General features: G+C 50.2%; 4 protein-coding genes across 6 annotated transcripts in view; 3 read left to right on the top strand and 1 right to left on the bottom strand.

The window, feature by feature from the left end:
• The window catches only part of OSTF1 (osteoclast stimulating factor 1), a 37,149-nt gene extending 35,642 nt beyond the window's left edge, over window positions 1–1,507 (bottom strand). The window contains exon 1 of the mRNA XM_040988774.1: window positions 1,222–1,507. Coding sequence (XP_040844708.1) covers window positions 1,222–1,255 — 34 coding nt within the window. The 5' untranslated portion in view covers window positions 1,256–1,507. The remainder of the gene's footprint in view (window positions 1–1,221) is intronic.
• A 310-nt stretch (window positions 1,508–1,817) lies between these two features.
• Window positions 1,818–21,913, top strand: NMRK1 (nicotinamide riboside kinase 1). 3 transcript variants are annotated; one of them, XM_040988773.1, is made up of 8 exons: window positions 1,818–1,905; window positions 7,206–7,269; window positions 13,035–13,125; window positions 13,417–13,465; window positions 19,322–19,451; window positions 19,527–19,598; window positions 20,557–20,663; window positions 21,523–21,798. In XM_040988773.1, exons 2-8 carry the CDS (start codon window positions 7,241–7,243, stop codon window positions 21,627–21,629), a joined length of 585 nt encoding a protein of 194 aa, XP_040844707.1. In that variant the 5' UTR covers window positions 1,818–1,905; window positions 7,206–7,240; the 3' UTR covers window positions 21,630–21,798. The 3 variants fall into 3 exon arrangements, with proteins under 3 accessions (XP_040844707.1, XP_040844706.1, XP_040844705.1); XM_040988772.1 differs by lacking the exons at window positions 1,818–1,905; window positions 7,206–7,269 and adding an exon at window positions 21,879–21,913 and having other exon boundaries at window positions 12,973–13,125; window positions 21,523–21,606; XM_040988771.1 differs by lacking the exons at window positions 1,818–1,905; window positions 7,206–7,269 and having other exon boundaries at window positions 12,973–13,125.
• Window positions 7,206–13,346, top strand: LOC121162028 (transformer-2 protein homolog beta-like). Its single transcript, XM_040988770.1, has 2 exons — window positions 7,206–7,269; window positions 10,294–13,346. The coding sequence occupies exon 2, from the start codon at window positions 10,447–10,449 to the stop codon at window positions 11,296–11,298; it is 852 nt and encodes a 283-aa protein (XP_040844704.1). The 5' UTR covers window positions 7,206–7,269; window positions 10,294–10,446; the 3' UTR covers window positions 11,299–13,346.
• The window catches only part of CARNMT1 (carnosine N-methyltransferase 1), a 35,888-nt gene continuing 28,273 nt past the window's right edge, over window positions 19,169–26,783 (top strand). The window contains exon 1 of the mRNA XM_040988767.1: window positions 19,169–19,173. The gene's annotated coding sequence lies outside the window, so the exon portion shown is untranslated. The remainder of the gene's footprint in view (window positions 19,174–26,783) is intronic.

The raw sequence follows: 26,783 nt of genomic DNA, 5'->3' as shown, positions 1-26,783 counted from the left end.
CTCAAGCAAGCATGTTCCCAGTCCCAGCACACACACGTGCGCACACACATGCCTACCGCTACCCTCCAACGGTAACACAGGCAGCCCTACTGCCCGAGAGTTGCACCCTTCCCGGACATTCTTAAATGTATCCTGTTGAGCGACTCCACTTTGGGGGTCACCGGGGTCCAGATCTACATCTGGACCTCACTTTAAATGCCAATTCCTCAACCAGCCACACCCGACATAGCCCTGCCATACCTTAGCCCCTGGCAGAGCCAGTCTCAAGGGGCTTCCTTCGTGCCCAGCGGGCCACAGACACCCGAGTACACGCCCTGTCCTGGGGATGGAACGCGAGACCGCCACTGTGTGAGCGGGAAGGACAGCTGGACAAACACGAAGGTGCTCGGCCAAAATTCAGGAAGAGCAGGGCAAAAATGGGTCACCACTGCAAGTTACTCCCAAATCTAACGCATAGAGACTCAGTTTCCGCCTCTGAGAAGCCTAAATCCCGGGCCAGGCATCGTCTACCTTTTCCCAACTGTCCCTTCGTTACAAACTCCACTGAAGGTCCCACAGACTGAACTGAAATGTCAAACCCCTTTCCAAGCACTCTCGCTTCTCCCCACGCACTTGGAGAGTCCCCACGAGCCAGGGCCACGGCGTGCTAAGGAAGCTGCTTTGAGGACGTCCCTGTGCAGCCCTGCACGACCCAGCCTGCAGAGTTCCCGGAACGCCCTTGCCCGGAGCCTGCCCGGAGCCGGAGCCCCCAAAGGCGCCGGCCTTCACCCCACCCAGCAGGCAGCACACTTCCCGTTCGCTCTGCTCCAGAACTCGAGTTTGACAGTCACACACACACATACACACACACCCTGAGTAAGGAGGAAGTGGCGCAGGATCATGGCAAAGCCCTGCTTGTCCCCCCTCTCCACTGGTTTTTTCTTGTTTGTTTTAAGGGGATGCATGGTCCCCTTGCCCCTCCCTGGACAGTCTCAAGGAGACTTGGCCATTGCACCCCTGGGAACCAGGAGAGGATGACAACATCGCAAACTCCCAGCTCGACTTTTCTCATGACTTTTTTTTTTCTTTTTAATGCTTTCGGTGCCCTTGCTATGAAGAGCAATCGCTGCCCTGGAGTTGAGAACTGCGGTCCTGGTGGGTCAGTGTGCCCGGCCCAGGGGCGCAGGACGCGCACTGGGCACCCCAGTGGGCACCGAGGCTGCGCCCGCCCGCCCGCCTTACCTGGTTTGACCGGTTTGGGCGGCGGCTTCGACATCTCGCTTCCTGGGAGCGGGCGAACCCTTCAGACCCCCTCCAGCAATTTTTTTAAAAAGCCAAAAATCTGAATCGGCCCGTCAAGCCGGCACTCCAGGGCACCGCCTTTGCCCCCCTTAAAAAAAAGTTGTGGTTTTTTTTTTTTTTTTAATGTCTGCTTTCTCAGCCCGAGCGCGCCTGCCAGGACGTGCGCCCTTAGCCTTGTTGGCAGCGCGAGGAGCGGACGCCGTTCGTTCGGGGCGGCTCGGGCCCAGCGCGCCGCCCGGCCTCGCCCCGCTCCGCCCCGCTCCGCCCCGCGGCCTGCCCGCCCTGCCCGCCTCGCCCGCCTCGCTCGCCCGCCCGGCCGACCAGGAAGTGGCCGCCGCCTCGCCGAGCGCTCATTGGCTGCGGGTGCGGCGGCGCTGCGCGCAGGGGCCGCTCGGGGGCGCTGCAGCACGGCGCGGCGGCGCTCTGGCCGCTCGCTCTCGCTCTCTCTCCTCTGTCGCGCGCGCGCGCCAAAGGCCACGCTCCGCGGAGCCCCGCCCCGAGCCGGAACACGTCCGGCCCGCGTGGGACAGAACCTTCGGCGGTCGCCCCTTACCTCAGCGGGCCGCGGGAGCGACGCGGAAGCCCCTCTGGCCCGTCGCCTGGAGCCCCGGACAGCCCCGGCTGGTGAGTATCGGGCCCTCGGCCGCTGCGGCGTGCGGCGCCGCCTCGCTGGGCCTAGAGGAAAAAAAAAAACGGCTCGAGCCGGAAGCCGGGCTGGCCTGAAAGAAGCCCTGTTGGAACTTTGGCCGCCCGAAAACGGGCCGATCCCCGGGCCGCCCTGGGCCGACGGCTCCCGCGGGCGACGCGGGGCCTCTGGGTGCCCCCCTCAGCCGGGATGCGGGGTCTCGCCGCCGGGGAGCGCCTCGCCGCGGCGTGCGGGGTGCGGGGGGGGAAAGTCACAGGATCCGGCCTCGATCCTCGCGGGAACGACGCCGCTTCCTCCTCGGTCCGAGTCCGCGGGGCCCAAAGGCGTCCCCATGTTGTGGCCCACCTGCCTGCTTCTGTGCGGGCGTTTCTGGGTTTGTTTTTTTTTTAATTATTTTTATTTTTTATTGTTATTGGAAAGTCAGATATACAAAGAGGAGGATCCGAAGGTTGGTTTCGCTCCCCCAGGCGGCCTCAACGGCCGATCCGAGCGAGGCCAGGAGCCAGGATCCTCCCTAGGGCCCCCCACGCGGGTGCGGGGGTCCCCGAGGCTTTGGGTCCGTCCGCCGCCCTCCCAGGCCACGGGCAGGGGGCTGCATGGGAAGCGGGGCCGCCGGGGTTAGAACCGGCGCCCATATGGGATCCCGGCGCGTGCTAGGCGAGGACTTGAGCCGCCAGGCTGCCGCGCCGGGCCCTCTCTCTTTCTCTACGGCCTTTTTTTTTTTTTTTTTTTTTAAAGACTCCCCTCGCTTAAACCCAAAGAACGAGTTGAGGGCATGTGAAAATGATAGGAGGTCAGATTCCCGAAGGCCGTGGTGGTGGCTTGGCGTGTGGAATGTCTATGGTCACTTTGTTCACCAAGGACCACGGAGCTGAGTGGCCGCCTAAAGCGTTCATTATCTGCCACTTTAAAAAGGAAAAATAAATAAATAAAAAGATAGCCTCCGGGCCAGCAGCTCAGGCACAAATTCACTGTGGCCTGGTCACCCCTCTACACTGCTTTGTATATCTGGGGAAAGAAAAACTATTTCGTACGGGCCTATATCAGTAAAGCTGTAAAGTCTCTAGGAGGTGGAGTTTTAGAGAGAGAGAGAGACTATCGGGAGAAGCACAAGCATTTTGTTTTCAGGAACCCCAGCCTGAGTCCGTTTTTAGTGTTCCCCAAAAGGGAAAGTGGGGGAAGGCTGCTGTGTCTCATGGAAGATAAGAGAGATGTTGGCTGTAACCAGGAAAACACTTCTCCTTTCTCTCTTTTCAAAATATTTATGTCTTTCTATTGGAAAGACAGATTTACAGAAAGGAGAGACAAAGGGAAAGATCTTCCATCTGCTGGTTCACTCCCCACATGGCTGCAGGGGCTGGAGCCGGGCCATCCAAAGGTTGGAGACTTCCGGGACTCCAGCGCAGGTGCAGGGTCCCAAGGCCTTGGGCCGTCCTCCACTGCTTTCCCAGGCCACAGGCAGGAGCTGGATGGGAAGTGGGGCAGCTGGGATTAGAACCGGCGCCCATGTGGACCGTCAGCACTTGGAGGGAAGGCGCTGTGCCCATACATCCCGCGTTATTAAAGAAGACTGAGCGGGGGACAGGTGCTGGACCTCAGAGTTGCATTCGTTGAGAGGCCTCCTCCTGGAGGCTGGGTTCGCGTGCCCGCTGCCTAAGCCTGGGAGGAGCCAGGGACGGCTCGGGCAGCGCTCCTGCCACCCTAGGCCCAGCAGGCAGAGCCAGTGAGTGCGAGTTCTGTGTGCATCTCTTTGTCGCTCAGACGGTTTGAAGAGGGCGAATATTTGACGCGGAAGGCACGGTGCCACCTGGTTCACCTGGATTCTGCATAGGAGTGCCTAGTTCCAGTCCCACTTTCTCCACTTCCCACCCAGCTTCCTGGCCACGGGAACCCTGGGAAGCACTTTGCCACCCACGGGAAAGACCCGGATTGTGTGGGACGTGGCCTGATCTGATCCTGGCTCCTGCAGACCTGGGAGAGTGACTCAGCACATGAAAGACCTCTCTCAAATGCGATGAAATAAAGAAATATATGTGTCTATGGCTGATGCGGTGCTTACTCTGGCGGTCTCCTGCGGAGGAGAGCTTTGTGTGCCCCAGGTAAAGAGCGCAGGAGAGGGAGCACCTGCCCTGCCAACAGTCCTGGGCTGCTGGAGGCCACAAAGTGCAGGTGGTCCGCATCCCAGAGGATGGCAAGTGATTTACAGTTTGTCATTAGACTCGGGTTTGCTTCATGAAGTCTGGCACCATAATTTGAACCTGAAAATTATTTTTTTTTAAAAAAAGAGTATTTATTTATTTGAAAGAACTAAAGAGAGAAAGGAAGAAACAGATCATTCACCCTCTGGTTCACTCCCCAGAGGGCCACACAGGCAGCGCTGGGCTAGACCAAGGCCAGAGGCCTGCAGCTTCATCCGGGTCTCCCAGGCCAGGCCCCGGGCACGTAGGCCGTCTTCTGTTGCTTAGCCCAGGCCACTGGTGGGGAGCGAGATCAGAGCATGGACCAGTGCCCGTGTGGGCTGCTGGGGAGATGGGCAGCAGCTTTGAGCTCTGTGCCACAGCACCGGCTCCCCACGACTCTTGATTGCTGTGTTTACTGTTCTTTCCTCTTTTGGTGCCAAAGAAAGAAAGAGCTGCCATCCACAGGTTCATTCCCAGCTTAGAAGTGAAAGCTAGGCACTCAACCCACGTCTCCCTGTGGATGGCAGGAACCCACGTGATTGAGCCAGCACCACTCCCTCTGGGATGTGTCGTCTTCACAGCCAGCCTAAACGCTCACTCCTGGTTGCCCTATTTCTTAAGATTTTGTGTTGTTGTTGTTTTTTCCTAAAGAAGGACAGAGGTAGGGCCCAGCATGGTAACCTAGCGGTTAAAGTCCTCACCTTGCACACTCGGGATTCCATGTGTGGGTGATGGTTCGTATCCCAGCTGCTCCACTTCTCATCCAGCTCCCTACTTGCGGCCTGGGAAAGCAGGGGGGAAACAGGCAGTGGAGTAATAGGCAGAGAAGGGAAGTACAGCCTGAGGTTGGAGCTCCCTTAAAGTGCTCTGGAGCTAGCGTTGATATTAAACTTAGCTGTTTAAGGGCTTGTTGGTCATTCACCGTAGCCCTGTGGCCTGTGGCACACGTCCCAGTTCCCACTGATCTCCTGCCGTGTCTCCCGCTAACGGCAGACGCCCAGCGTACCTCTGCATGTCTTCAAAGTCCGGGCTCCAACCAGTTCAGAGCCAGGCGTTCTTGTTTTGGCAGGAACTTGAATTTGACTGTGGGACTTCTCTCCTGAGCCCCGGAATAACTCCCTCAAGCCCGTTGGCACTGTGTAATTTGCAGATTAGTCTCATGTCTGCAGAGATGTGACAGCACAGGCCGCCGGGACCCCTTTGCATCCAGTGTGCATGCGGATTTATGGCGTATCAATACACGCAATAATGATATCAGTTCTGTACCGGAGCCTGGTCACACGTGTGTGGGAGCCTGTGCGCTCAGTGATAAAGTGCCTTGTAGTGTGGAATGAGTTCCCGGGATTGGATTAGCTCTGCTTCTGGCTCTCCCACTTACTAGCCATGCATTGTCTGGGCCGATTTCCACTTCCACAGTTAAAGTAGCTTATGTACCAAGTGGTCCAGGTACTCCAAGCTTGAGAATGCTCTGGCAGGAGAACATAATTTCACAAGAAGTAGATCATTTACTACCAAAACGATAAGAAGGCTTACCCTGTATAAAGGGCAGCCTTCCTTCCCCACAGAAGGTGCAGTTGGCAGGCTTAACGTTGCTAAACAAAAGGCTGGAGTGAAATGAAAGAGTGGAACGAAGACAGCATCTAGTGCTCATTGCATGCAGTTGCTCCTTTGGTGCCCGCTGGCAGCTTGGTCCTACACACGTGTGAGGATTTCAGAAGGCTCATGGGGAAATGGGATTAAAAAAGAAATTTATTCTGTTGCCCAAAAAGGCTGTATTCACATAATAAACATTTTTTTAAACATTTACTTATTTATTTTTATTAGAAAGGCAGATATATAGAGAAAACAATCTTCCTTATGCTGGTTAACTCCCCAAGTGGCCACAACGGCTGGCACTAAGCCCACAAGAAGCCAGGAGCCTGGAGCTTCTTCCAGTTCTCCCATACACGCAGATGCAGAGTCCCAAGGCTCTGGGGCTTCCTCAACTGCTTTCCCAGGCCACAAACAGGGCTGGATGGGAACTGGAGCAGCCAGGACACAAATAAGCTCCCATATGGGATCCTGGCATGTGCAAGGCGAGGACTTTAGCCTCTAGGCTACTGTGCCAGGGGTTTTTTGATTGGTTTGTTTGTTTTGTTTTGTTTTTTTTTGTATTCAACAATTTTACTCCCAGTGAAATGTCCATTTCATTTTTATGTCAGTCATTGAATTCTTATCACTTGGGCTTGCTAATGAAAGTGCAACCCAGCCTTTAGCAATTGCATTGTCTGGAATGTTCTGGATAAGTCTAGAAGAGGAGGATCAACAGTATTGTTCTCCAGGCTCTTCACCTGTTGCTGGCCAGGGGAACTGGGAGCTCCGGTGCGAGCCTTCAGCTTCTTGCCACTCCTCTGGACTTCACAATTTAGGTTCCTGCCTAGCCAACCTAAACACACCTCTAGGCATCTTGACCACAGCCTTTGCTTTGCTTTCTTTTTAATTAATTAAATAATTATTACCCCAAAAAAGGATATTTTTTTTTTTTACTAAAGAAAAAGTTGTAAAATTGTATTGTTTCTTAAGTCCTGTATAATATCTAGCTTGGCCTCAGATATTCGCTCTCTGGCCTGTTTCCCAAAAAGCTCGCCTAGTCAAGGTCCGGGACATGGTGCCGTTGAAGGTACAAGTTTCTGCTTGCCGCTGGCCTGCAGTGTCTGTCTCCCTCTTTCCCAAGAGGACAGAGAAAGGTCGCCTGGAGGGTCTGGCAAGAGGATTCCATCTGCAGGTGGCAAGCACACTGGCCCGGGGCAGGGCGACTCCAGAAGCCGCACTCTGAGCCTGCCGCTCTCGCGCCCTTTGAAGCAGAGCCACTGTGTACTCGGCCATGGGGGCCCACTTCAGTTCACTCAACATTACTCTCCAGGCCCTGGGCTCGCACCAGCTCCTGTCACCTACAAGTTGACTGACAGCAGGGAACCCATAGAGCAGAAAAATGCAGGGCCGAGTTCCTGGGAGATCACGGTCGCTGTAGGCTCGGCAGGTGGTTCTCCGTTCAGCACTCGTTCTTTAACCTCTGAAGACATCTCAGTGACAGCCTTTGATTTCTTGTTTGATTTTAGGACGTGTTAGGAAGACGTGCTGTTGAAAGCTAACTATGAAAACATTTGTCATTGGAATTGGTGGGTGAGTACTTTTGGTCCCAACAGCTAGTGAAGTAACTCGGGATTTCCAAAGTGTGTTTTCCTGTGGAGCTCCTGGAGGAAGGAGAGCCCCAGGCATTCCTCGTCCTGCTGGGTGGGTGGCCTGCAGCGCTGGCCTCAGAACTGAACTGCCACTCATTTGGCTGAGTATCCACAAGGAAGTGGAAGAGCCAGCCCGTGCAGTTGGCTGCTTTCCATTTATTTTCTGGAGCAAGCAGGAGGCAAAGCAAGTAACAAATACAGCTGTGATTTCAGGGTGATGTCGTGTTCCTCGCTGGTGCTCTGTCAGTAGAACAGGGGAAAACATATATTTCTTGTTAGATTCAATTCATCTCCGCCCAGGTGGAGTGTGGGTCGGTGTCACGTCCCTTCCTTCCTCATACGTGGGGTGACCTTATGTCCTGTGTTTCCCTAGCTTCAGCTTGTTGCATACTCTTTGTTTAGACAGTCACCTTCCCCGGGTACCAGGTCAGGCCTCCCCAGCAGCTGAAAGGTGTGATTTGTCCTGCCACCTGCTTTCTCCCGAGACATGCATACTCTGGCCCATTCAGTAAAAGTTTGCGTTTTGAGGGAGGTCATGGTATTATTCTGTTGCGTTGCCAATTGGCGTGAGCTTACCTGATGACATCTCACCTCTCCAGTTAGTGTGCATCTAATCAGGAGCAAAGTTCATTTTTTCTATCTTCTCTTTTGTCTTTCCTTCCACACTCATTGCTGCCCCCCTAATTTGGGCCATTATCTGATTTTTAATATTGTTGACAATAGCTGAGGGGCGCATGCCCCTGTGGGCCTCTGACTGGGTGGAGAGAGATGGGTAGCACGTATGTTTCAGTCTTTCTTTTTCTTCCTGTGTCCACGGAGGAGGAGGGGAAGGGGGCCACTTCTTGCTGTCAAACCACATCGGTACCCAAGGATGGGGATGGTCCTTTGGTGACGCCTCCGGACCCCCCCACACACACACATGTGGTGGAAAGAGTGTTCTGAAGGTGTTACTGGAGGGCTTCAGTAATCCTGAAACAGTCCGTTTCATTGCTCCGGGGTGAGATCTTTCTGATGTTGACAGAGTCTGCCTTAAGTGCATCCACAGACCCAGGAACATGCTGCACAGCTTGGCCAGGACAGCTGTCTGACCTGTTCTGCTCTCCGTCTCTGATGAGGCGGCCTAGATGAGCTGGCCATCGTGTCCCCCACGTGCATCTGGACATACTGTCCACTGCAGAGGTGTGGTAGCTGAGGAGGCCCAGTCCTGATGTGGACTCCAAGGTCGGACTGACCTCTTGTGACGCTCCCTGTGGCCAGGATCTGATAGAGTTCCCCAAGAAAGCTCACCTGGGCTGATGTCAGACCTGACACTGGGCGTGCCAGCAGTGCAGGGTCAGGTGTGCGCTCTCACCTAGACCAGCTAAAACACACCTGTGGATGCTGCTGCCTGGGCACTTCCACCCCAGCCACGTATCTCACACAGACCAGCGCACGCTGCAGCCTAGTCCAGCCAGCTTGCCACTCAGTCCTCACACGTACCAGCAGGTGCCTCCAGTAACCCCACCAGCCCTACTCTCAGCCCTGCCCCAGCTCCAGTTTGTGTGCATTTCAGCCTCTGCTCGGCCTAGCCCGGCCCAGCCTATGTCCCATCTGGCTCCCGTGCACACCTACAGAAACTTACTTGGTCCAATCCAACCTGCCCCAGATCCAGGGCTCACCAGTGGTAGGTGCAGTCTAACAGGGGAGTGCCCACAGTTGCCCTGCTTGGCATGTTCCCAGACCTGGCTCTTGGCCTGTCGGGGGGTACTGCAGTCCAGCCTGACATGACTGAGACCCAGTCCACTGCCAACTGATGTTGTGGCCTACTAGCTCCTGTGCATGCTAGTGGGTGCAGTAGCCTAGCCCAGACTGCCCCACCAGCATTTGCAGCCAGCATAATCACTAGTAGAGGCAGCAGCTCAGCAAGGAAACCCCCAAAGTTCCCCTGCCAGGCTGGCTCGCAACCCAGGGTTTTGCATGTGCCAGCAGGGGCTGTGGCCCAGTCTGAAGTGGCCTGCCCGCAGTCTCAGCAGTCACCAGCAGGTGGCACAGCCTGGCTTAGCCTGACGCACTCACAGCTCTCATGTGAAATGGCTGGTGTTGCAGTCCAACCTAATTTGGGCAGGTTTGAGAAGATACAACTTTGAACTTAGTTTCCCCATCTAAATACGAGGAACATTATTTTCTACCTGTTTCAGAATGGCCTCTGCACTTGAATTTCTGTCTTTTTATTGGAAAATCAGATACAGTCAGATATATACAGTGGGGGAGAGATAGAGAGGAAGATCTTCCGTCCATCCGATGATTCACTCCCCAAGTGGCCACATCAGCCAGAGCTGAGCCAATCTGAAGCTAGGATCCAGGAACCTCCTCCAGGTCTCCCACGCAGATGCAGGGTCCCAAGGCTTTGGGCCGCCCTCGACTGCTTTCCCAGGCCACAGCAGGGAGCTGGATAGAAAGTGGGGCTACCAGGACTAGGACCAAGCACCCATATGGTATCCTGACACATGCAAGGCGAGGATTTAGCCACTAGACTACCATGCCAGGCCCTCCACAAAGTACTTTTAAGAATCATTTATTTCTATCTTGTTTGGAAGGCAGAAAGGAATAGACCTTTCAGCTGCCGGCTTGCTCCTCGAGAGTGAGCAGTGTGCGGCCACGCACCAGGAGCCCAGGCTGAGTCTCCCGCCTTGCGATGCCGTGCTCCGCTTGCTGGGCTGTGCATGCTGCCTCCTGGGATGCATGAGCAAGAAGGTAGAGCACAGGCGTAGTAACCAGGTCCAGAGCAGGTGCTCAGCTGTGACTGGCCGTCCCGAGCAGTCATTCCACTGCTGCCCCTAACACCCACTAGGTCCACAGACTTTCTGAAGTACTCATATGCATTTTTGTTAGATAATAAAAATATTCAATGAATATGAAATATTCACAATATTTACAAATATGAAATAATAATGAACATCAAGAATGCTTCAAAATATCTTCCCAGTTGAGAGCTCGTGTGGAGACGGTGCGGAGCGCTTCATCTGTGGCAGCTCGGAAGCCTGCGTCCGGGGAGACTGCGGTAGAACCTTCTGCAGAAGGGGCCGAGAGCTTGACAGCTTCAACGGAGGGCCAGCAAGCGGCGACAGCAGCCAGCGTCATGAGCGACAGCGGCGAGCAGAACTACGGCGAGCAGGAATCCCGCTCTGCTTCCCGAAGCGGAAGCGCTCACAGATCGGGGAATTCCGCAAGGCATAGCCCTGCAAGGTCTCACTCCAAGGAAGATTCCAGGCGTTCCAGATCCAAGTCCAGGTCCAGATCCGAATCTAGGTCTAGATCCAGAAGAAGCTCGCGCAAGCGTTACACGAGGTCGCGGTCCCGGTCCCGGTCCCATAGACGCTCCCGTAGCAGGTCGTACAGTCGCGATTATCGCAGACGGCATAGCCACAGCCATTCTCCCATGTCCACTCGTAGGCGCCACGTTGGGAACCAGGCAAACCCTGACCCCAACCGCTGTCTTGGAGTATTTGGTTTGAGCTTGTACACCACAGAGAGAGATCTCAGAGAAGTTTTTTCTAAGTACGGGCCCATTGCCGACGTGGCTGTCGTGTATGACCAGCAGTCTAGGCGCTCCCGAGGATTTGCCTTTGTTTATTTTGAGAGCGTAGATGATGCCAAGGAAGCTAAGGAGCGCACCAATGGGATGGAGCTGGATGGGCGCAGGATCAGAGTTGATTTCTCTATAACAAAAAGACCACATACTCCAACACCAGGAATTTACATGGGGAGGCCCACGTATGGCAGTTCACGCCGTCGGGATTATTACGACAGAGGGTATGACCGAGGCTATGACGACCGAGACTACTATAGCAGGCCGTATAGAGGGGGTGGCTGGAGAGCCGCCCAGGAGAGAGAGGAGATCTATAGAAGACGCTCGCCTTCGCCCTACTATAGTCGCGGCGGATACAGATCGCGCTCCAGGTCGCGCTCCTACTCCCCTCGCCGCTACTGACGGGTGCCGGCGAACGTTCTGGAAGCGCCCTGGCGCTGGGCTCTGGTTTGTGGACGATCCTTTTTCATTGTCTCCTGTTTGAAAAGTGGACGGTGCCTAGTGGACTTAGGTGACTGTCACGCCTTTTATGATTGGTGACCACTTGTGGTGGAGTTGAAATGCTGTTTTCATTCTGCATTTGTGTAGTTCGGTGCTTTGTTCAAAGTTAAGTGTTTCCAGAGAAGTATGTTTTGCATGTATTTTTTTACAGTCTTCAATTTTGACTGCTGAGAAGTTTCTATTGTACAAAGCTTCATTTAAAAGGTTTTTCTACTCAATCCAGGGTATTCTGAAGATCGAAGCCTGTGTGTAAAATGCTACCAAATGGCAAAAAAAACAACAATAAAGTTTGGTTTTTACTTTTCTTTCTCACATATCAGTGCTTAGCAGAAAGTTCAGATTAAGTGGTCAGTAGTAAATTAAACGAAAAATTCCCACTTAACCAGTCCATCAAACATCCATACCTGTGATACTTACAACTAAGTGCTAAAAATTATGCTCTGTAACTCTGTACTGTTAGTGTTTGAACTGCACCGCTTCCCGCTGCTCTAGTCGTGGGTGTGCGGCTGTGTGCAGCCTGCATCACACAGCAGGCAGGAAGAAGAGTTACACGTGCGAGCCTGTAAAAGGCTCCTTAAAGCTCTGACAAGGGGACTCGTGCTATTTCAACTCGTTCTCAGCAAGTGGCAGTACATCTCCACCACCAGTGTGCTCTCGTCTTTGCTTGTAGACCATGTGAAAAACGGGGTGCTTCCAAGTGGGAGAGAAGGGCACACTGCACCTGTGTCATGTTCAGACCTTGCCTGTTCATTTGTAAAATATTATTTTCAGATCCTTTGTTTACCACAGGAGACCCAATTTCACTCAGATGTTCTGAGGACTGTGTTTAAATAAACGCAATTGAAAATAGAAAAAAAAAAATCTTCCCCAATGCCATTTCTGTTAGAGACAAAATCATTAGCTCTCTCAGACTGCGATAGTGTATCCCTGCAGTCACAGGGGCTGCCAAGTCCGCGGGATTTAGGCAGAACAAGGAGGCAGTTTCCTTGCCAAGTGCACAGAGGTGTGCATCCTGTCCACAGCTTTGGAGGTACTTAAGCCGTCTCTAAATAAGATGAAATTGAGACTTGTCCCATGTGTGTGCCCCGTGCTAGATGCTGGGATGGTCAGGCGCTTCCTTCTCCTTGTCACTTATGTGACAGAGTGTGCAGCAAGGAACAATTCGCTGACCAGTATGGCTCCGTTCAGGGACGCCCACACCCCACAGAGAACACCGAATACCGAGTGGACAAGCCTGCATTACTCTGCACTTCGCTTTGCCCACTGCACTGAAACAAAATTAGGAGCTAGGCAGCTGTATTCATGTATGCTTCCACGAGAGGGCGCCACTCATCCTGTCCCGTGTAAACCTGTGCATGTTCTGCCTTAGAAAACGAATTGTTTGCTCCAGCAGAGTAGCTGTAGTTCTAAGCTGTAGCATTCCTTAGTTGACATTCCCGTAGTCATTAGTAGCCCTTCCGCACCAGTTAACGTCTCTCCAGGACCCGTGGTTTTGCCAACAGAAAAAGCAACATCAATGAAAGAGGTCCATTCTTCCTAAATATAAACATTACTTTTCAACTCTGTCATTTCAAGATGTTGTCTGTGTTCTCAATGCATTTTCCTTCTCGGAACTTTGTGTTTTTCCTTTGGTTCAGCGTGACCAATGGTGGGAAGACAACACTGGCTAAGAAACTGCAGGAACACCTGCCACACTGCAGTGTCATATCCCAAGATGACTTCTTCAAGGTATCTGTAACACCTCTGGGATGGTTTATTTCCCATAAAAATGTGCAGTAACAAAGTGAATTGCATTATATCCAAAACATTTCTTCGAGTGATGTACCTTTGTGACGTAGGTAGGCTTGGTGCTATGGTGCCACTCTGCCACTAGGTGGCACCATATATCAATGCAGATCTTTAAGTTTGTCATCATCCAAAGCATTTATTAAAGGTTTATTTCCTCTTTATTCTACAAATGTATTCTTTTTCTGCCCTACAACATTACATTTTTTGATTTGCACTTTGTTATTTTTTCAGCCAGAATCTGAGATAGAAATAGATAAAAATGGATTTTTGCAGTATGATGGTAAGTAGACTCTAAACATTACATGCTTGAGTTCATTTTATTCTTCAAATCCAAAGAACTTCACTGTCTATGGAGGTACTCTACAGTGTGTTCAAATATCCAGCTTCACTTTTAAAGATTTATTTATTTTTGAAAGGAAGATTTACAGAGATAAAGATCTTCCGTCTGCTGGTTCACACCAACTGGCTACAAGGGCCGGAGCTGAGCCAATCCAAAGCCAGGAGCCAGAAACTTCCTCCAGGTCTCCCGCGCAGGTGCAGGGTCCCAAGGCCTTGGGCCGTCCTCGACTGCTTTCCCAGGCCACAAGCAGTTAGCTGGATGGGAAGTGGGGCAGCTCGGACACAAACAGCTTGCCCATGTGGCATATGCAAGCAAGGATTTAGCCACTAGGCTATCGTGCCAGGCCCTGAATATCCAGCTGTACTTTAAACCTGCTTTTCAGATGTGTAGAATGTGTTGAACTATATAAATAAGTTAATTCCTCCAGTTTTATGCTTACAACTGCCGACACTGAAATGATGGGCTTTTGTCCTACAGTCGAAGCATTCTCTTTCTCTGCTGCTTCCTTCCTTCCTGCTAGGCAAGATGTGGGGCAAGCATTTTCTCTCACTTCCCACTGCTTAGTCAGGTGTGTGGGTACTTTTGCGTGGAGGCCTCTCTGTGTGAGTCTGTCGGGAGGTTACTTCCCTGGAGGGAATGTCCTGCTAGTGGACTATAGTGTCAGCTGATCAGCCTGGCAGCAGAGGGCGCTCTTCTAAAACATTCTGAAATAGGATCTCTTTAAAATAGTCACAAAATGCTTGACTTGCTGTGCTCCTGGGCCATGAGTTACAACTTTTCCAAAGGTTAGTAAGAGATTATCACAAAGAAGAATCAAACGGGGAAGAACTTTTCTTGACAATGGGCAAAAATATAATCCCTCCTCATTGTGCCATCTGTGATGAGAAAGCCTGCTACCTCGGTTGTTGAAAACAAAAACGGCCTAAGGACATGAGCAAGCAGTCCCCAGGTAGACTATAAGTGCACAGTGAAAGGTCAGCCTCAAGATGAGTCCAGGAGTTGTAAATCATTTTTTCCTCCAGTTACCAACTAACTAATGATATTTAAAGTAATATGAATTATCTCAGGACATCTCGGACTCAGTAAAACGAGCTTTCTTGCAAACTTCACATAGAAGTATAAATGGATCCAGTCGTTCTCAGAAGGAGAGCGAGTGTGCGGCCTGAAGGCTATTTGGATTTTATTTTTACAGATTGTATTGATTTGTTTGAGAGGTAGAGTTGCAAAGAAAACAAAAAATATCCACCATCCGCTGGCTCACTCCCCAAATGGCAGCCATAGCTAGGGCTGAGCCATGCTGGAACCAGGAGCCAGGAGCTTCCTCTAGGTCTGCGTGGGCAGCTGGCCCCCCGGGGTCTTCAGGAGTGCTCTTCCCTTGCAGGAGCTGCACTCAACAGTGGAGCAGGGACGCCCACATCAAGCTGCAGCTCTGCCTACTACCCCACAGTGCCAGCTACTGGCGGGTTTTCATGAGCCACTCAGATCATTGAGATCACCTGGGACTGGTGTGCCTGAGCCTCGGCCTGTGTCCCCGGATCTCATCCCCGCTGCTACACTTCCAGTCCACTTCCCTGCTGTGATCTGGCAAGGCAGCAGAAGCCTTGGGCCCCTGTGCCTTGTGGGAAACCCATAAGAAGCTCCTGGCTTCACGTGGCCACGTCACTTTGGGAGTGAGCCAGCACGTGGAAGATCTGTCTCCCTCTGTCTTGACTCATTCAAGCAGGCAAATAAGCCATGTCCAAGTTGCATGCACCCAGTAACATCCGAACACAGTAAGGAAAAGCCAGCGTTACTAAAAGGGAAAGAAAGCCAATCTGGTTACACTGGGGGGGAGGGTTGTTTCCGTTTTGTTTTTGTAAGAAAAGTTGTTACAGACAGAGGTCTTCCATCCACTGGTTCACTGCCCAAATGACCACAACTGCTGGGGCTGCACCTGCAGCTCCATCAGGCTCTACCATATAAAGGCTTGGAGCCAAAGCACGGGCCACACCTTCCACTGTCTTCCCTGGTGCGTTGGCAGGAAGCTGAAGAGCCTCCTCGAACCCATGCTTCAATAAGGGCTGCCAGCCACACGGGTGGCAGCTTAAGCCACTACACCACAACACTACCCTTGAAACACAGTTCACTGTGCTGGCTTGCTACGGTTATGATAACATTGCCACAGGCTGGGCAGTTCCAACAAAAGGAGTCCATGGTCTCCGTTTAGGAGGCTACAGGTCTGAGAAGGGGTCCGCGGTGTTGGTTCCTCTGGAAACAGCAGGGGAAGTGTTTCCCGTGCTGCCCCTGGGTTTGCTGGAATCCTCGCAGTGGCTCGGTGTCTTCATCTTCACCCAGTGTGCCACTGTCTTCACAGGGCATTCTTCCTGTGGGTGTGTGCATTCAAGGCTTTTGTAAGGATGCCAGTCAGTCAGGGCCCCTTAGGATCCCCTCTTAACTCGTTACCAGCAGTAACTGCTTCCTAAGGAGTCCACACAGTCGAAGACGAACTCAGGGCAGAGCAGGGGCCCGTGTGGCCTGACTCGGCAACAGGTGGAATTCGGAAATCAAAACCCTGCCAGTCTGAGAGATTGGCGTGTTCATTCAGCAGACCTTGCCAAGTGGACACCCTGTGAGCACGCGCTCAAGGACAGCCGAGCACAGCACCAGTACGTGGAGCGTTAGCTCAGGTAGGTTACACACGAGGGCATGGAACAGGTCCCCGAGACGCCGACGGAGCGGAGTCACAGACAGCATAGGTCACAGTGAACCGAACGAGAACCCAGTAACGAAGGCAGGTGTCAGAATTAACAGCATCGTTTTTCTGATTAAACACGCACACACGTTAGCTTATGGAAAACTTCAGACATAAGCAATACTAGGCAGAAAAGCAAGAGACTCCTACCTGTCAACATGGGGCTTGACAAGGACAAAGCTGGACAGCTGGGAGCAGGCCGCTCCCCCAGCCCACACACAGGAGGGAAGACCACGCCGACGTCACCCGATCCCCACGGTGCGGCCCTCCCCGCCCTGGCTGGAGCCTCTCCGTTAGGTGATCAGTATGAAAAGTGGAGAAGGGCAGATGTTAACTTACAGGAGAGGGGTGTCGGCTCACGTGCTTTTTGACCAGTAGAAATATAAATGCACTCTGTTCAATGCAGGTAGGAAGATCTTTGTCCAATGCTCGTGTTTGTTTCATCTTTTTTCTTTCTTTAGTGCTTTTGGGTTTTTTTTAACTGATACTACATCTTTGACACATGCTGAATAAAAAGTAAAAAAGGACATACCCTTAGCCCTTCACACCTCAGGGCTCCCTCACATTCTTCCTCCTACGTTAAAAGCAAATGCTTAACATTATCTAATTTTAAAAATTATTCATTTGGTGGCCCAGTGTGGTAGCCTAGCAGCTAAAGTCCTCACCTTGCATGCACCAAGATCCAATATGGGCGCAGGTTCTAATCCCAGCGGCCCTGCTTCCTATCCAGCTCCCTGCTTATGGCCTGGGAAAGCAGTCGAAGACGGCTCAAAGCCTTGGGACTCTGCACCCGCGTAGGGGGCCTGGGGGAGGTTCCTGGCTCCTGGCTTTGGATCAGCTCAGCTCCAGCTGTTGCAGCTGCTTGGCGAGTGAATCAGTAGACAAAAGATCCTCCTCTGTTACTCCTCCTCTCTATATATCTGACATTCCAATAAAAATAAAATCTTAAGGTATTCATTTATTTGAGATGCAGAGAAACATGACAGGAAGAGAGCTCGCATTCTGCTGATTGCTTCTGAATACCCACAACACTCAGGACCGGGTTGCAGATCAAGCCCGGAGCCGGGAGTGCAATCTCGTCCCTACACTAAGCAGGGACAGCTGCTCAACCACCACTGCCTAGACAGGGCCTGCCTTGCAGGAAGCCGGGCTCAGAAGCACAGGTTCTAACATGGGATGTAGCTGTGTTAACCATTGAACTAAACACCTACTTCATCATCTAATTTTATCTGAAGCGAAATATTTACATATTGTATGGATTCAAAGAAAAATCCTGTAAAAATTAGAAACAAGGTGTGGACATTGGACATAGTGTCCACGCCACCGTTTGGCATCCCGTGTTTGGCATCCCCTATTGGAGCACCTGCTTTGCGGTCCCTCCCACCCACCTGGAAATCCCGTCTCCAGGCTCCAACCTAGTATAGCCTTGGCTCCAGAAGGTTGAAGCAGTTTCAAGAATTAAAGCAGTGGTGGGATATCTTTCTTTGTCTCAGTAAGTAAAATAAGTAAAAAGAAAATGAGAAACTATTTTAATTGAGTAATAACAAAACTAGATCACAGTTAGTAGGTCTTCTGACTGCTGCCAAGATGAGTGAGTGTCCCTTTACTGAGCCTCCGTGTTACAGTTAAAAACCCTGGGCACGGCACAGCACGGGGAACCCGAAAGAGCAGAGCGCTAGCCAGGGGCCCACTGCCCTGAGTGATGACACGGCTGCCAGTTCTCTGGATGCAGCCCGGGCCCACCAACAGGCGCACCTGTGTCCTGCGCACAGAGGGCCAGAAGAGGAATAGGAGCAGTCGCAGTCATGGAAATAGTCACCGCTCTCCCTTCAAACCCAAGAGGGCAATCCACCCGCCCTCCGCTCTAGGCAGGGCCAAGTGGAGAGCCAGCCGTTCAGACCCAGCACCAGCAAGGTGGACTGAGCTGGCCAGTTATCCCACCCAGAGGCTTGTGTTAGTAGATCCTGTACAGGAGATGAACGGAGACACCCATGACGGGAGAGGCGGGAGGAGGCAGTGCAAGGTGGTACAGCTTGACCCTCCCGCTTCCACAGTCCGGCGGTGTCGGCTGCAGCCAGGAGGCTGCAGTGCGAGCTGAGCCCTCACCTGTCAACAGTGGAGCCACGCCAGAACTCTCCTCACCCCTTCCTGCCGCATCATTCCCCTCTGCCTGTACCACCAGGACCTAGCAGAAACCTCAATCTACACCTGCGCCTCAACAGGGCAGCTGCCTAAAACTAAGCACTATAGAGCCTGAGGTTTCCAAGACACCATTGGAAATCACTTGCCATACCGCGCTGCAGGACAGTGTCCACTGTCATGAGGCATTTTTTTTTTTCTTAAGTCTTGATTCAGTTCACCAAAAGCTCATCTCAGGTGGAGTTCACTACCCATCCTCCGTTTCCTTTCCCAGCCCTTTCACCCCTCAAAATACAACTGCAGCCCCCCGGGGGGGGGGGAGACTGCCTCAGGGGTCTTCCAGCTTGGCCTTCTCACTGCTTATCTCTATTAACTATTTTTATTTTTGATGATTTTTACATAGTTGATGAGGGTGCTAAGGGTCAAGGGCTATAGGAAGGTGGGCGAGACCACCGTTTCCACATTCTCCCTTTGTCCTTCCTGTATCTGGGGGGAAGGGGATTATGAGGCATTTTTAAGGTAAATAAAGTTATGCCATTCTACACCTTTATTAAGCCCTGGATATGCTACCCATCACAGAAAACCCTCCTGCAAAACATTTTTTTAAAGCATTTATTTATCTGCGATGCAGAGTTAGAGATCTTGCATCCCTTAATTCAGCCCCCAGATGGCACAATGTCCAGCACTGGTCCAGGTCAAAGGCAGGAACTGCATTCAGGACTCCCACCTGGGTGCCAGGCGCACAGGGTCTAGGGTCATCTGCTGCTGCTTCCCCAAAGTACATCAGCGGGAAGCAGGATGGGAGGTTGGAGCCGCCAGGACCGGAAGCTGCTCCAGTGGGACGTGGTGTCACAGACGGCGGCTTGCCATGCACACCAGAGCCACAGAAGTTTGCTGCCCAGTTGTCATGTCTTCTGTATTTGAAGTGCTTGAAGCGCTGAACATGGAGAAAATGATGTCAGCTGTTTCCTGTTGGATGGAAAGTCAGCAGTCGGCAGACACAAATGGAGACATTCGCATTCTGATCATTGAAGGTTTCCTACTCTTCAATTACAGGTAAGTATCTCCCTGTACTACCGACCCAGAATGAACTGGCCAAGACCTCGTGAACTCAATGTGTCCTTGTTGTAGGCCCTTGGATACTATATGGAACCGAAGCTATTTTCTGACCATTCCATACGAAGAATGCAAGAGGAGGAGGAGGTGCGTTTTGAAGTCATCTTTGTGGATTATAATACAAAAGATAAAATTAGGAAAAACAAGGAGTAGACACTATTGAGCAGGGCATATTGGTCTTTTTCTTTTTATAAGATTTATTTAATTTTATTGGGAAGACAAATTTGCAGAGAGGAGAAAAAAAAGAGATCTTTTCATGTGCTGGTTTAATCCCCAAATGACCGCAGCTGCACTGATCTGAAGCTGGGAGCCAGGAGCCCCCGCAGGTCTCCCATGCAGGTGCAGGGTCCCAAAGATTTAGACCATCCTCCACTGTTTTCCCAAGCCACAAGCAGGGAGTGTGCTTGTGTGGCTGGGAAGTGGAGCAGCCGGGAAATGAACCAGCGCCCACATGGGATGCCAGCACTTGGCAGGGGGAGGATTGGCCGATTTAGCCATCATACCAGCCCCACATGTTGGTCATCTGTTTTCTGACAAAAGATTCCTCAACTCCGTTACACATGGAGCAAGGTGTTTTTCTACAAATGTCCTTTCTAATGGAGAAATGCAAACTATTTTTCTAAGAAAAGGGCCATATATCCTACTATTTTGACCTGTTTTTCCTAAGCCTTGAAATAAAGAGATCCCATTGGTTATTATTAATTAACCTTATGGTTGATTATGGTTTTGTTAGTGGCTTCTATTGTACACTGTTTCATAAACAACAACAATCAGTTTAAAAGCTTAAATTGACGTGTCAGTATCTCCATCCTTTATGTTAGTGTTTGTTTCTTAGTCTCTTATAAAACACTGGAGGAAAGAAAACATTATGAATGATGGAGAATTAGCTTTTAGATCTCAGAACTAATTCTATTTGCTTGTCTAACTGCCACTGAGTCTAAAACATGTAATTAAGTCTGTTTAATCTCTGAGCGATTTTCTCATTATCCTTACTTTATCAATTGTATGTTTCTACTGGCATAAAACCGGCTGCATGTTTTGACAGCACGAGGGTCTATGAGCCTCCCGACCCCCCAGGGTACTTTGATGGCCACGTGTGGCCCATGTACCTCAAGCACAGACAAGAGCTGAAGACCATCCCATGGGAAGTCGGTAAGTGCTTCTGTTCCCACAGGTGGCCTCCACGCACAGCAAAAAAGGCCTGGGGAGGCACTTTTGTCATGTACAAGATTGTAAAGGATGTCTGGAGCAGCAGCGGATGGGGTGTTACCATCGCCAGCTTCACCAGCCAGGACACCATGCTCCTGGCCGATGCTCCTGGGGTCTGGGGCATACAGGTTTATGGGGTATGATACGATAATAACCCATGTATAGTGTGGAATAATCAAATCGGGGTAACTAGTGTTTCCACATTTTGATTTTATGTCTGTGTGTGGAAACTGATTTTCTCTCTTTGGTTCTTCATAAAATGCAGAGTGGATTCTACCTTTTTTATTTGGAATAAGTCAGGGGGAACAGCCTCCCATGTGTGGACGCATACGCCAGATGCCCGCCATGGCTAGGACTGAGCCAGGCAGAAGCTGACAATTCAGTCTGTGTCTACGACCTGGGTACCAGGAACCTGGCACTTCAGTGTGGAGCGTGGGCATCTCAAATGGCATTTTAACGACCAAGCCAACTGCTTGGAGGCTGAGTTCAGTCCTTGAGGTAGCCATCTCATAGAGATTTTAAACTAAGTACATGAACGTTCTGCAGAGTCCTTCTGGGGCTGTCAGGAGATGCTTTCTGGGGCAGGTGCTTCTCCGCTCCACCTAACGCGCCAGAAGCACAAGGCTAGTGAGGACTCCTCATTTTCCCCTTTCCTTCCTCTCTGGTTTAAATTTCTCTGACACAAACCCGAATTTTTAACCTGCCTGAGCTCTGTTATCTTCGGTTAAAGCTATTGGTGTTTGTAAGCACCGTTTCCTGGTAAAGCTGTTAGCTCTGAGCTGCCGTCTCCCCCCTTGCTCAGTTTACCTAGATGGGATGAAATCGGAAGAAGACCTGTTTGCACAAGTACATGAAGATCTGATGCAGCAACTAGCAAAACGGAAGCGTAAGTACTGTCCTACCAGGTAATAAAGAGAGAACAATGGGAAAATGGTTGAGGACAGTCCCAGAGGAGCCTGCTGGAATGCCAGTGGGGGGATTGTGTAACTGAGGGTGCCTCCGAGCCGGAGATTCTGTAGCACCTTTCCTCACTTGCTTGGTTTAACATCTCTATGAGATGGCTATCCCAAGGCCTGAACTCAGCCTTTGGACAGCATGCAAATAAAATGATTTTATTCCAATATGTTTGCCATCACCTTTTCCCCTTTATTTCTTTAGATTTTTCTTAAAAATCCTGCTTTCCACCTAATGGCTAAAGTCCTCGCCTTGCACACGCTGGGATCCCATATGGGCACTGGTTCTAATCCCGTAGCCCCGCTACCCATCCTGCTTGTGGCCCGGAAAACAGTCAAGGACGGCCCAAAGCCTTGGGGCTCTGCACCCGCGTGGGAGACCCGGAAGCTCCGAAATCCTGCTCCAGATTTGCTCAGCTCCAGCCGTTGCGGTCACTTTCTTCCAAGTGAATCATCGGACGGAAGTTCTTCCTCTCTGTCTCTCCTCCTCCATGTATATCTGACTTTCCAATAAAAATAAATCTTTAAAAAAAATCCTGTTTTCCAAATGCATCAAAATAAAACGGGAGCCCAGCACTTGCAAGGGGAGGATTAACTAGTTGAGCCATTGCACTGGGCCTGAATATTTTTTAAGGTTCTCATGTTAGACAATATTTTCCTAAGTGACAGAAATACACAAAAAGAAAGTGCAGCATCAGTGGCTTTGGCCTCTGCTGAGTCAGGGGCCCAAGGGTACTCCCCAGGGGCCTGCTGCTCCCCAGGGGCCTGCTGCTCCCAGGGGCCTGCTACACCCCAGGGGCCTGCTACACCCCAGGGGCTGCTGCGCCCCAGGGGCCTGCTACACCCCAGGGGCTGCTGCTCCCCAGAGGCCTGTTACGATCCACTTTCTGTTTGAGCCTGCTTTGCAGTCATGCTTTATAAACAGATGTGCCACACGGTGGCGCTGTCCCTTCCTAGATTCAACAGCCCAGCTGGAACTTTTTCATGATTGCCCCTGAGTTAATAAATAATGGAACGAGCTTCGGGTTCAAGGAGACTCAATTGCTATTCTTGTTGATTTTACCTACTTTTAAAATTCTGTGTCTTAAACTTTTTAAAGTAACTTTCCATTTTAGCTAAGATGAAAAGTCTCAGGGAAGATTTTGACGGACCCTGCCCAGGTCACGTGACTTGCTAAATCCACGTTGACCAGGAGATGGCTCAGGATTCGTGCCTTGTAATTACATTTGTTACAGCTAAGACTTCCTTAGTTCCAAATGTTTGGAAAGGAAAAGACAGCGGGTGGTAGAAATCAGAAGAAAGATGAAAGAGTCCAACGAGATCTATCTGCTATGGTATTTAAGTTACCTAAGCTGAAAGGGTTTCTGTGCTAATGCAGGCAGCACGCTGTCACTCCCGCAGAGAACATCACGCGTGTTCTGTGGAGAAGCATCTGCCCGCGTCCAACCGCATGAGGTTTCCTCTGTCCTCTGTAAGTTCCACTTTGACTGGGACACTGAACCCAACCATGTAACTCGTAATTCCAGATTCCTCCTGTCCCACGGGCATGAACCCATCTGAGGACATGCTCACACTTACTTCTCCTTGTAAGTGGAATTTATAATCCCTGCCTGCTCCGCCCACCCACCTCTACCATCTGTTACTTTGATGGCGAGCCGCCTCCCCCAGGGACACTGTGGGTATTCACAGGTGCTGACACGAGTGGATATTCAGTGTAGGGTGCAGGGGAGGGTGCAGCCTTCACGCAGAGCACCGGGACAGGGCTGCTTCTCCGGGAGTTCATGGCATCCTTTCCCTGGCTCTAATAAGATGTGTCAGGGACACCGCCCTACCTCCCTATTCTCCCAAGAGTGCCCAGTGCTCCAATCTGATTCTTTTCTACCAATTACATCACACTTTGGACTTTGGCCTCATAACATGCCTGCTGAGAAAAATAAAAGGAGCCGCGGCCATGTGGTTCAGGTAAATTGTACCCCATTCCATTCCACATCCAGCCTTTGTCATCTGCCCGAGGCCTAAGAGCAGCTGGCATGTTGTCACAGTTGCTGCAATCCCACCAGAAAGTGTGTCTCCATGTGAGTGGCACCTGTTTCCTGGTATGCGCCCCAGGAACAGGCAAGGAAGTATTCAGTTATGCCATTGAAGATTCTTTATGTTGAAGATACTGCATGAGGCTTAAAAAAGAAGAAAATAGCAGAAACAGTACAGGAGACATGAAATCAAGCTCATCAATTTTCCTACCTTCCAAGGTTTATGACAGTTTTTTCCAGCTGCCTAAATGCTACTGTGCTATGTATAGCAACCCCTCACCTTTCCAGATTCTTCCTCAGTAAGCCAGCACGACGGGCACACAGCCCGTCCGCTGTGTTACCCTCCGCTGGCCGAGGAGACGTTATCAAGTGTCTAAGTGACCACCCTGTCGGTTTCTTCTCATAACCGTTTTGCAAACCTGTTAGCTCCATTTCCCTGTAAAGATCATAATTATGATGCAGCGACAGTAATGGATGAGAAATTTTTAAAAATGGAATTACTGATAATAAGTAAATAAGAAAGCAAGGATATAAAATCATACACTTAAGTCATCCTTGATTTAATCCAAAGTTTGATGCAAATCTGATCATCACCTATCGTCACTGTAACAAAGGAGTCTGGTTACCAGGATGTTCAAATTTTATTTTTTAAATGTTAATTTTTATCATTACGTGAGGCATATTTTTAAGATATGAAAGCAGAAAAGAAGAAGTCATCCCTGTGTTCCTAGCACTTAGCCAAGCTGAGAAGCTCTCATGAGTGTCTCCAGCCTCTGGTTGTTCACACGTCTGCATTTTAGGAGACTTATGGAGACGGTGGTGAACCAGCCACGCTCATTTCTAAGTGAATTCTTAATAATCAGACAACTTTACTGAGTTTATTTTATAATGAAATTGACTGAGTATCACTGCCATTTCAAAGAGTCAGAGCTAGATTCTGTTTTGTACACTAAAGTGAAATCTGACACTTGACATTGACATTTTAATTCACAAGTCTGGTTCCAATTCAAAAGAAGAAGAAATTACAGCATAGAAATTTATAGAATTTATAGAAATTTAATTATCAGATGTTTGCATTCTTGTGTTTTTCTACACTTGATCTAAATCATAATTTGTAGTTAGAAAATAATAGTATAATTATCTAAGGTAATAGTTCAAATCGACATGGTTTCACTTACTGGATATGTAATGTTCTTATAAGTGTTTCACAGGCTGTAAAAATATCTGCACGTGCTTTTAGCTTTCTATTTAATTATATTCCTAAAAATAATTCAGACTTTGCTCTTAGTTGGTCAAAGGCTATAATCATTTTTTTTCTTACATATTTCAGAAAACCAAAGACCAGATTAAAATGTGTTTTTTCCAGTATGAGCTGTATAATAATATTTCCTATTTTTCATGGAATTTCTAAGCCTAATGACATATTCAGTTATATTTCATTCATTTAAAACAAGACATTAAAGCTAGCACTCCACAAGCATTGCACGGCAGCCAGCCACCATGGGGCTGCGTCTTCATGCCCTGAAGTCCAGGACCGGTATTCCCATGGTAAACGGTGCTGGATGCCTAACAAAGATTTTCTTAACATGTCATGCATGGACTAAAAGAAGGGGTCTTGGACTTGATTTAATTATTCATGAGAGAGCAGCATTTTTTACCTGAGAACCCCGTACACTGAACATCCTTAGTTTTCTTGTTGATGTGGAGATTTGCTAAAATGAGGACTGGGATTCTCCATTAATTTCTTCTTGTATCCATTTGCTAGGTTTGCAAGTAACAGCATGAGGACGCAAAGCAGTGCACGCCTTCTGAAGCGAATGAGGGTGTTCAGGAATGTTGGCCAAGACTACCACAGACTGTGGTGCAGTGACAGCCACAGCCGGGTTTTTTGTTTTTCTTTACACATGATTTTTTTTCAACAGGTGGGACAGAAAGCAGCCATCCCAGTGGACAGGAATGCCCCCAGTGGGAGGAGTGCATTGCTACGACACAGCTCACCAAAGAGGGGCCGGCTGCTCTAGAACAATGATGGCAAGGCTTCCCTGGCTGGAACCCAGAGTAAACGTGAGGACGACGTCATAATCCAATCTGCATATGCTCTAGTCTGTGTCGGTGTGTGTGTGTGATTCATGTCCTTGGGATGACACCACCAAAAGAAGCATCTTTTAGCAAGCAACCCAGAAGAACTAGAAAAGCAATCCAGTTCACAGCAGCCTTGTTCTTTATAATCTCTCTAGCCTTGCTTTATCAAGCTTGGGTTGCAATTTGTATTGCCAATATTTTGGCTGGGGTCTGTCTGATGGAATAATGGGTTAAGCTGCCCCCCGCAGTGCCAGCATCCCCTAAGGTGTACTGGTTCCAGTCCTGGCTGCTCCACTCCTGACCCAGCTCCTTGCCCATGCAGCTGGGAAAGCAGCAGAAGACAGACCAAGTGCCGAGCCCAGCCACACATGTGACAGACCTGGCTCCTGGCTTCAGCCGACCCACTCCTACCCACTGTGGCCATTTGGGGAGTGCATCTGGGAATGGAAGATCTCACTGTCTCTCTCTGTCTCCCTTTCAAATGAATAAAGTATTTTTCTAAATACACTAGCAATATTTTAATTTTAATTTTTAATTTTACTCACATTTTTGTTTCTTTAGGATAAAATTGTAACATAGGGCTGGAGTTGATACAATTGATTATGCTGTTGCTTCAGAAGCACACATGCCAGCTTCGAGTGCTCCCAGCTGCCTAGCCTGCGATCCAGCTCCCAGCTAATGTGCACCCTGGGAGGCAGCAGAAAGAGCCCGAACTGGGCCCGGACACTCATAAGAGAGACATGATGGAGTCCTAGGATCCTTATCCTTCGGCTGGCTCAATCTGGGCCATGGCGGCCATTTGGGAAGTGAGTCCATGGATGGAAGATCTCTCTGTGTCTCTCTCTGAGTGGGTCTTGCTGCCTTTCAATAAACCTTTATATAATAATTATTATTCCAACTTGCTCAGCCTTTCTGGCATGCTCTCTTCTTCCCTCGCCTTCTTGCTGATCTAGCCATTGCACTTGCCATTTCTCCAGTTTCAGCATGTGAAAATAGGT

Source organism: Ochotona curzoniae, unplaced genomic scaffold (assembly GCF_017591425.1).
Source record: "Ochotona curzoniae isolate NIBS_2020 unplaced genomic scaffold, NIBS_Ocur_1.0 contig_50, whole genome shotgun sequence".
NCBI classification, from domain to species: domain Eukaryota; kingdom Metazoa; phylum Chordata; class Mammalia; order Lagomorpha; family Ochotonidae; genus Ochotona; species Ochotona curzoniae.
The sequence above is the reverse complement of the archived record's forward strand: the minus strand, read 5'-3'. Positions and strand labels throughout refer to the sequence as shown.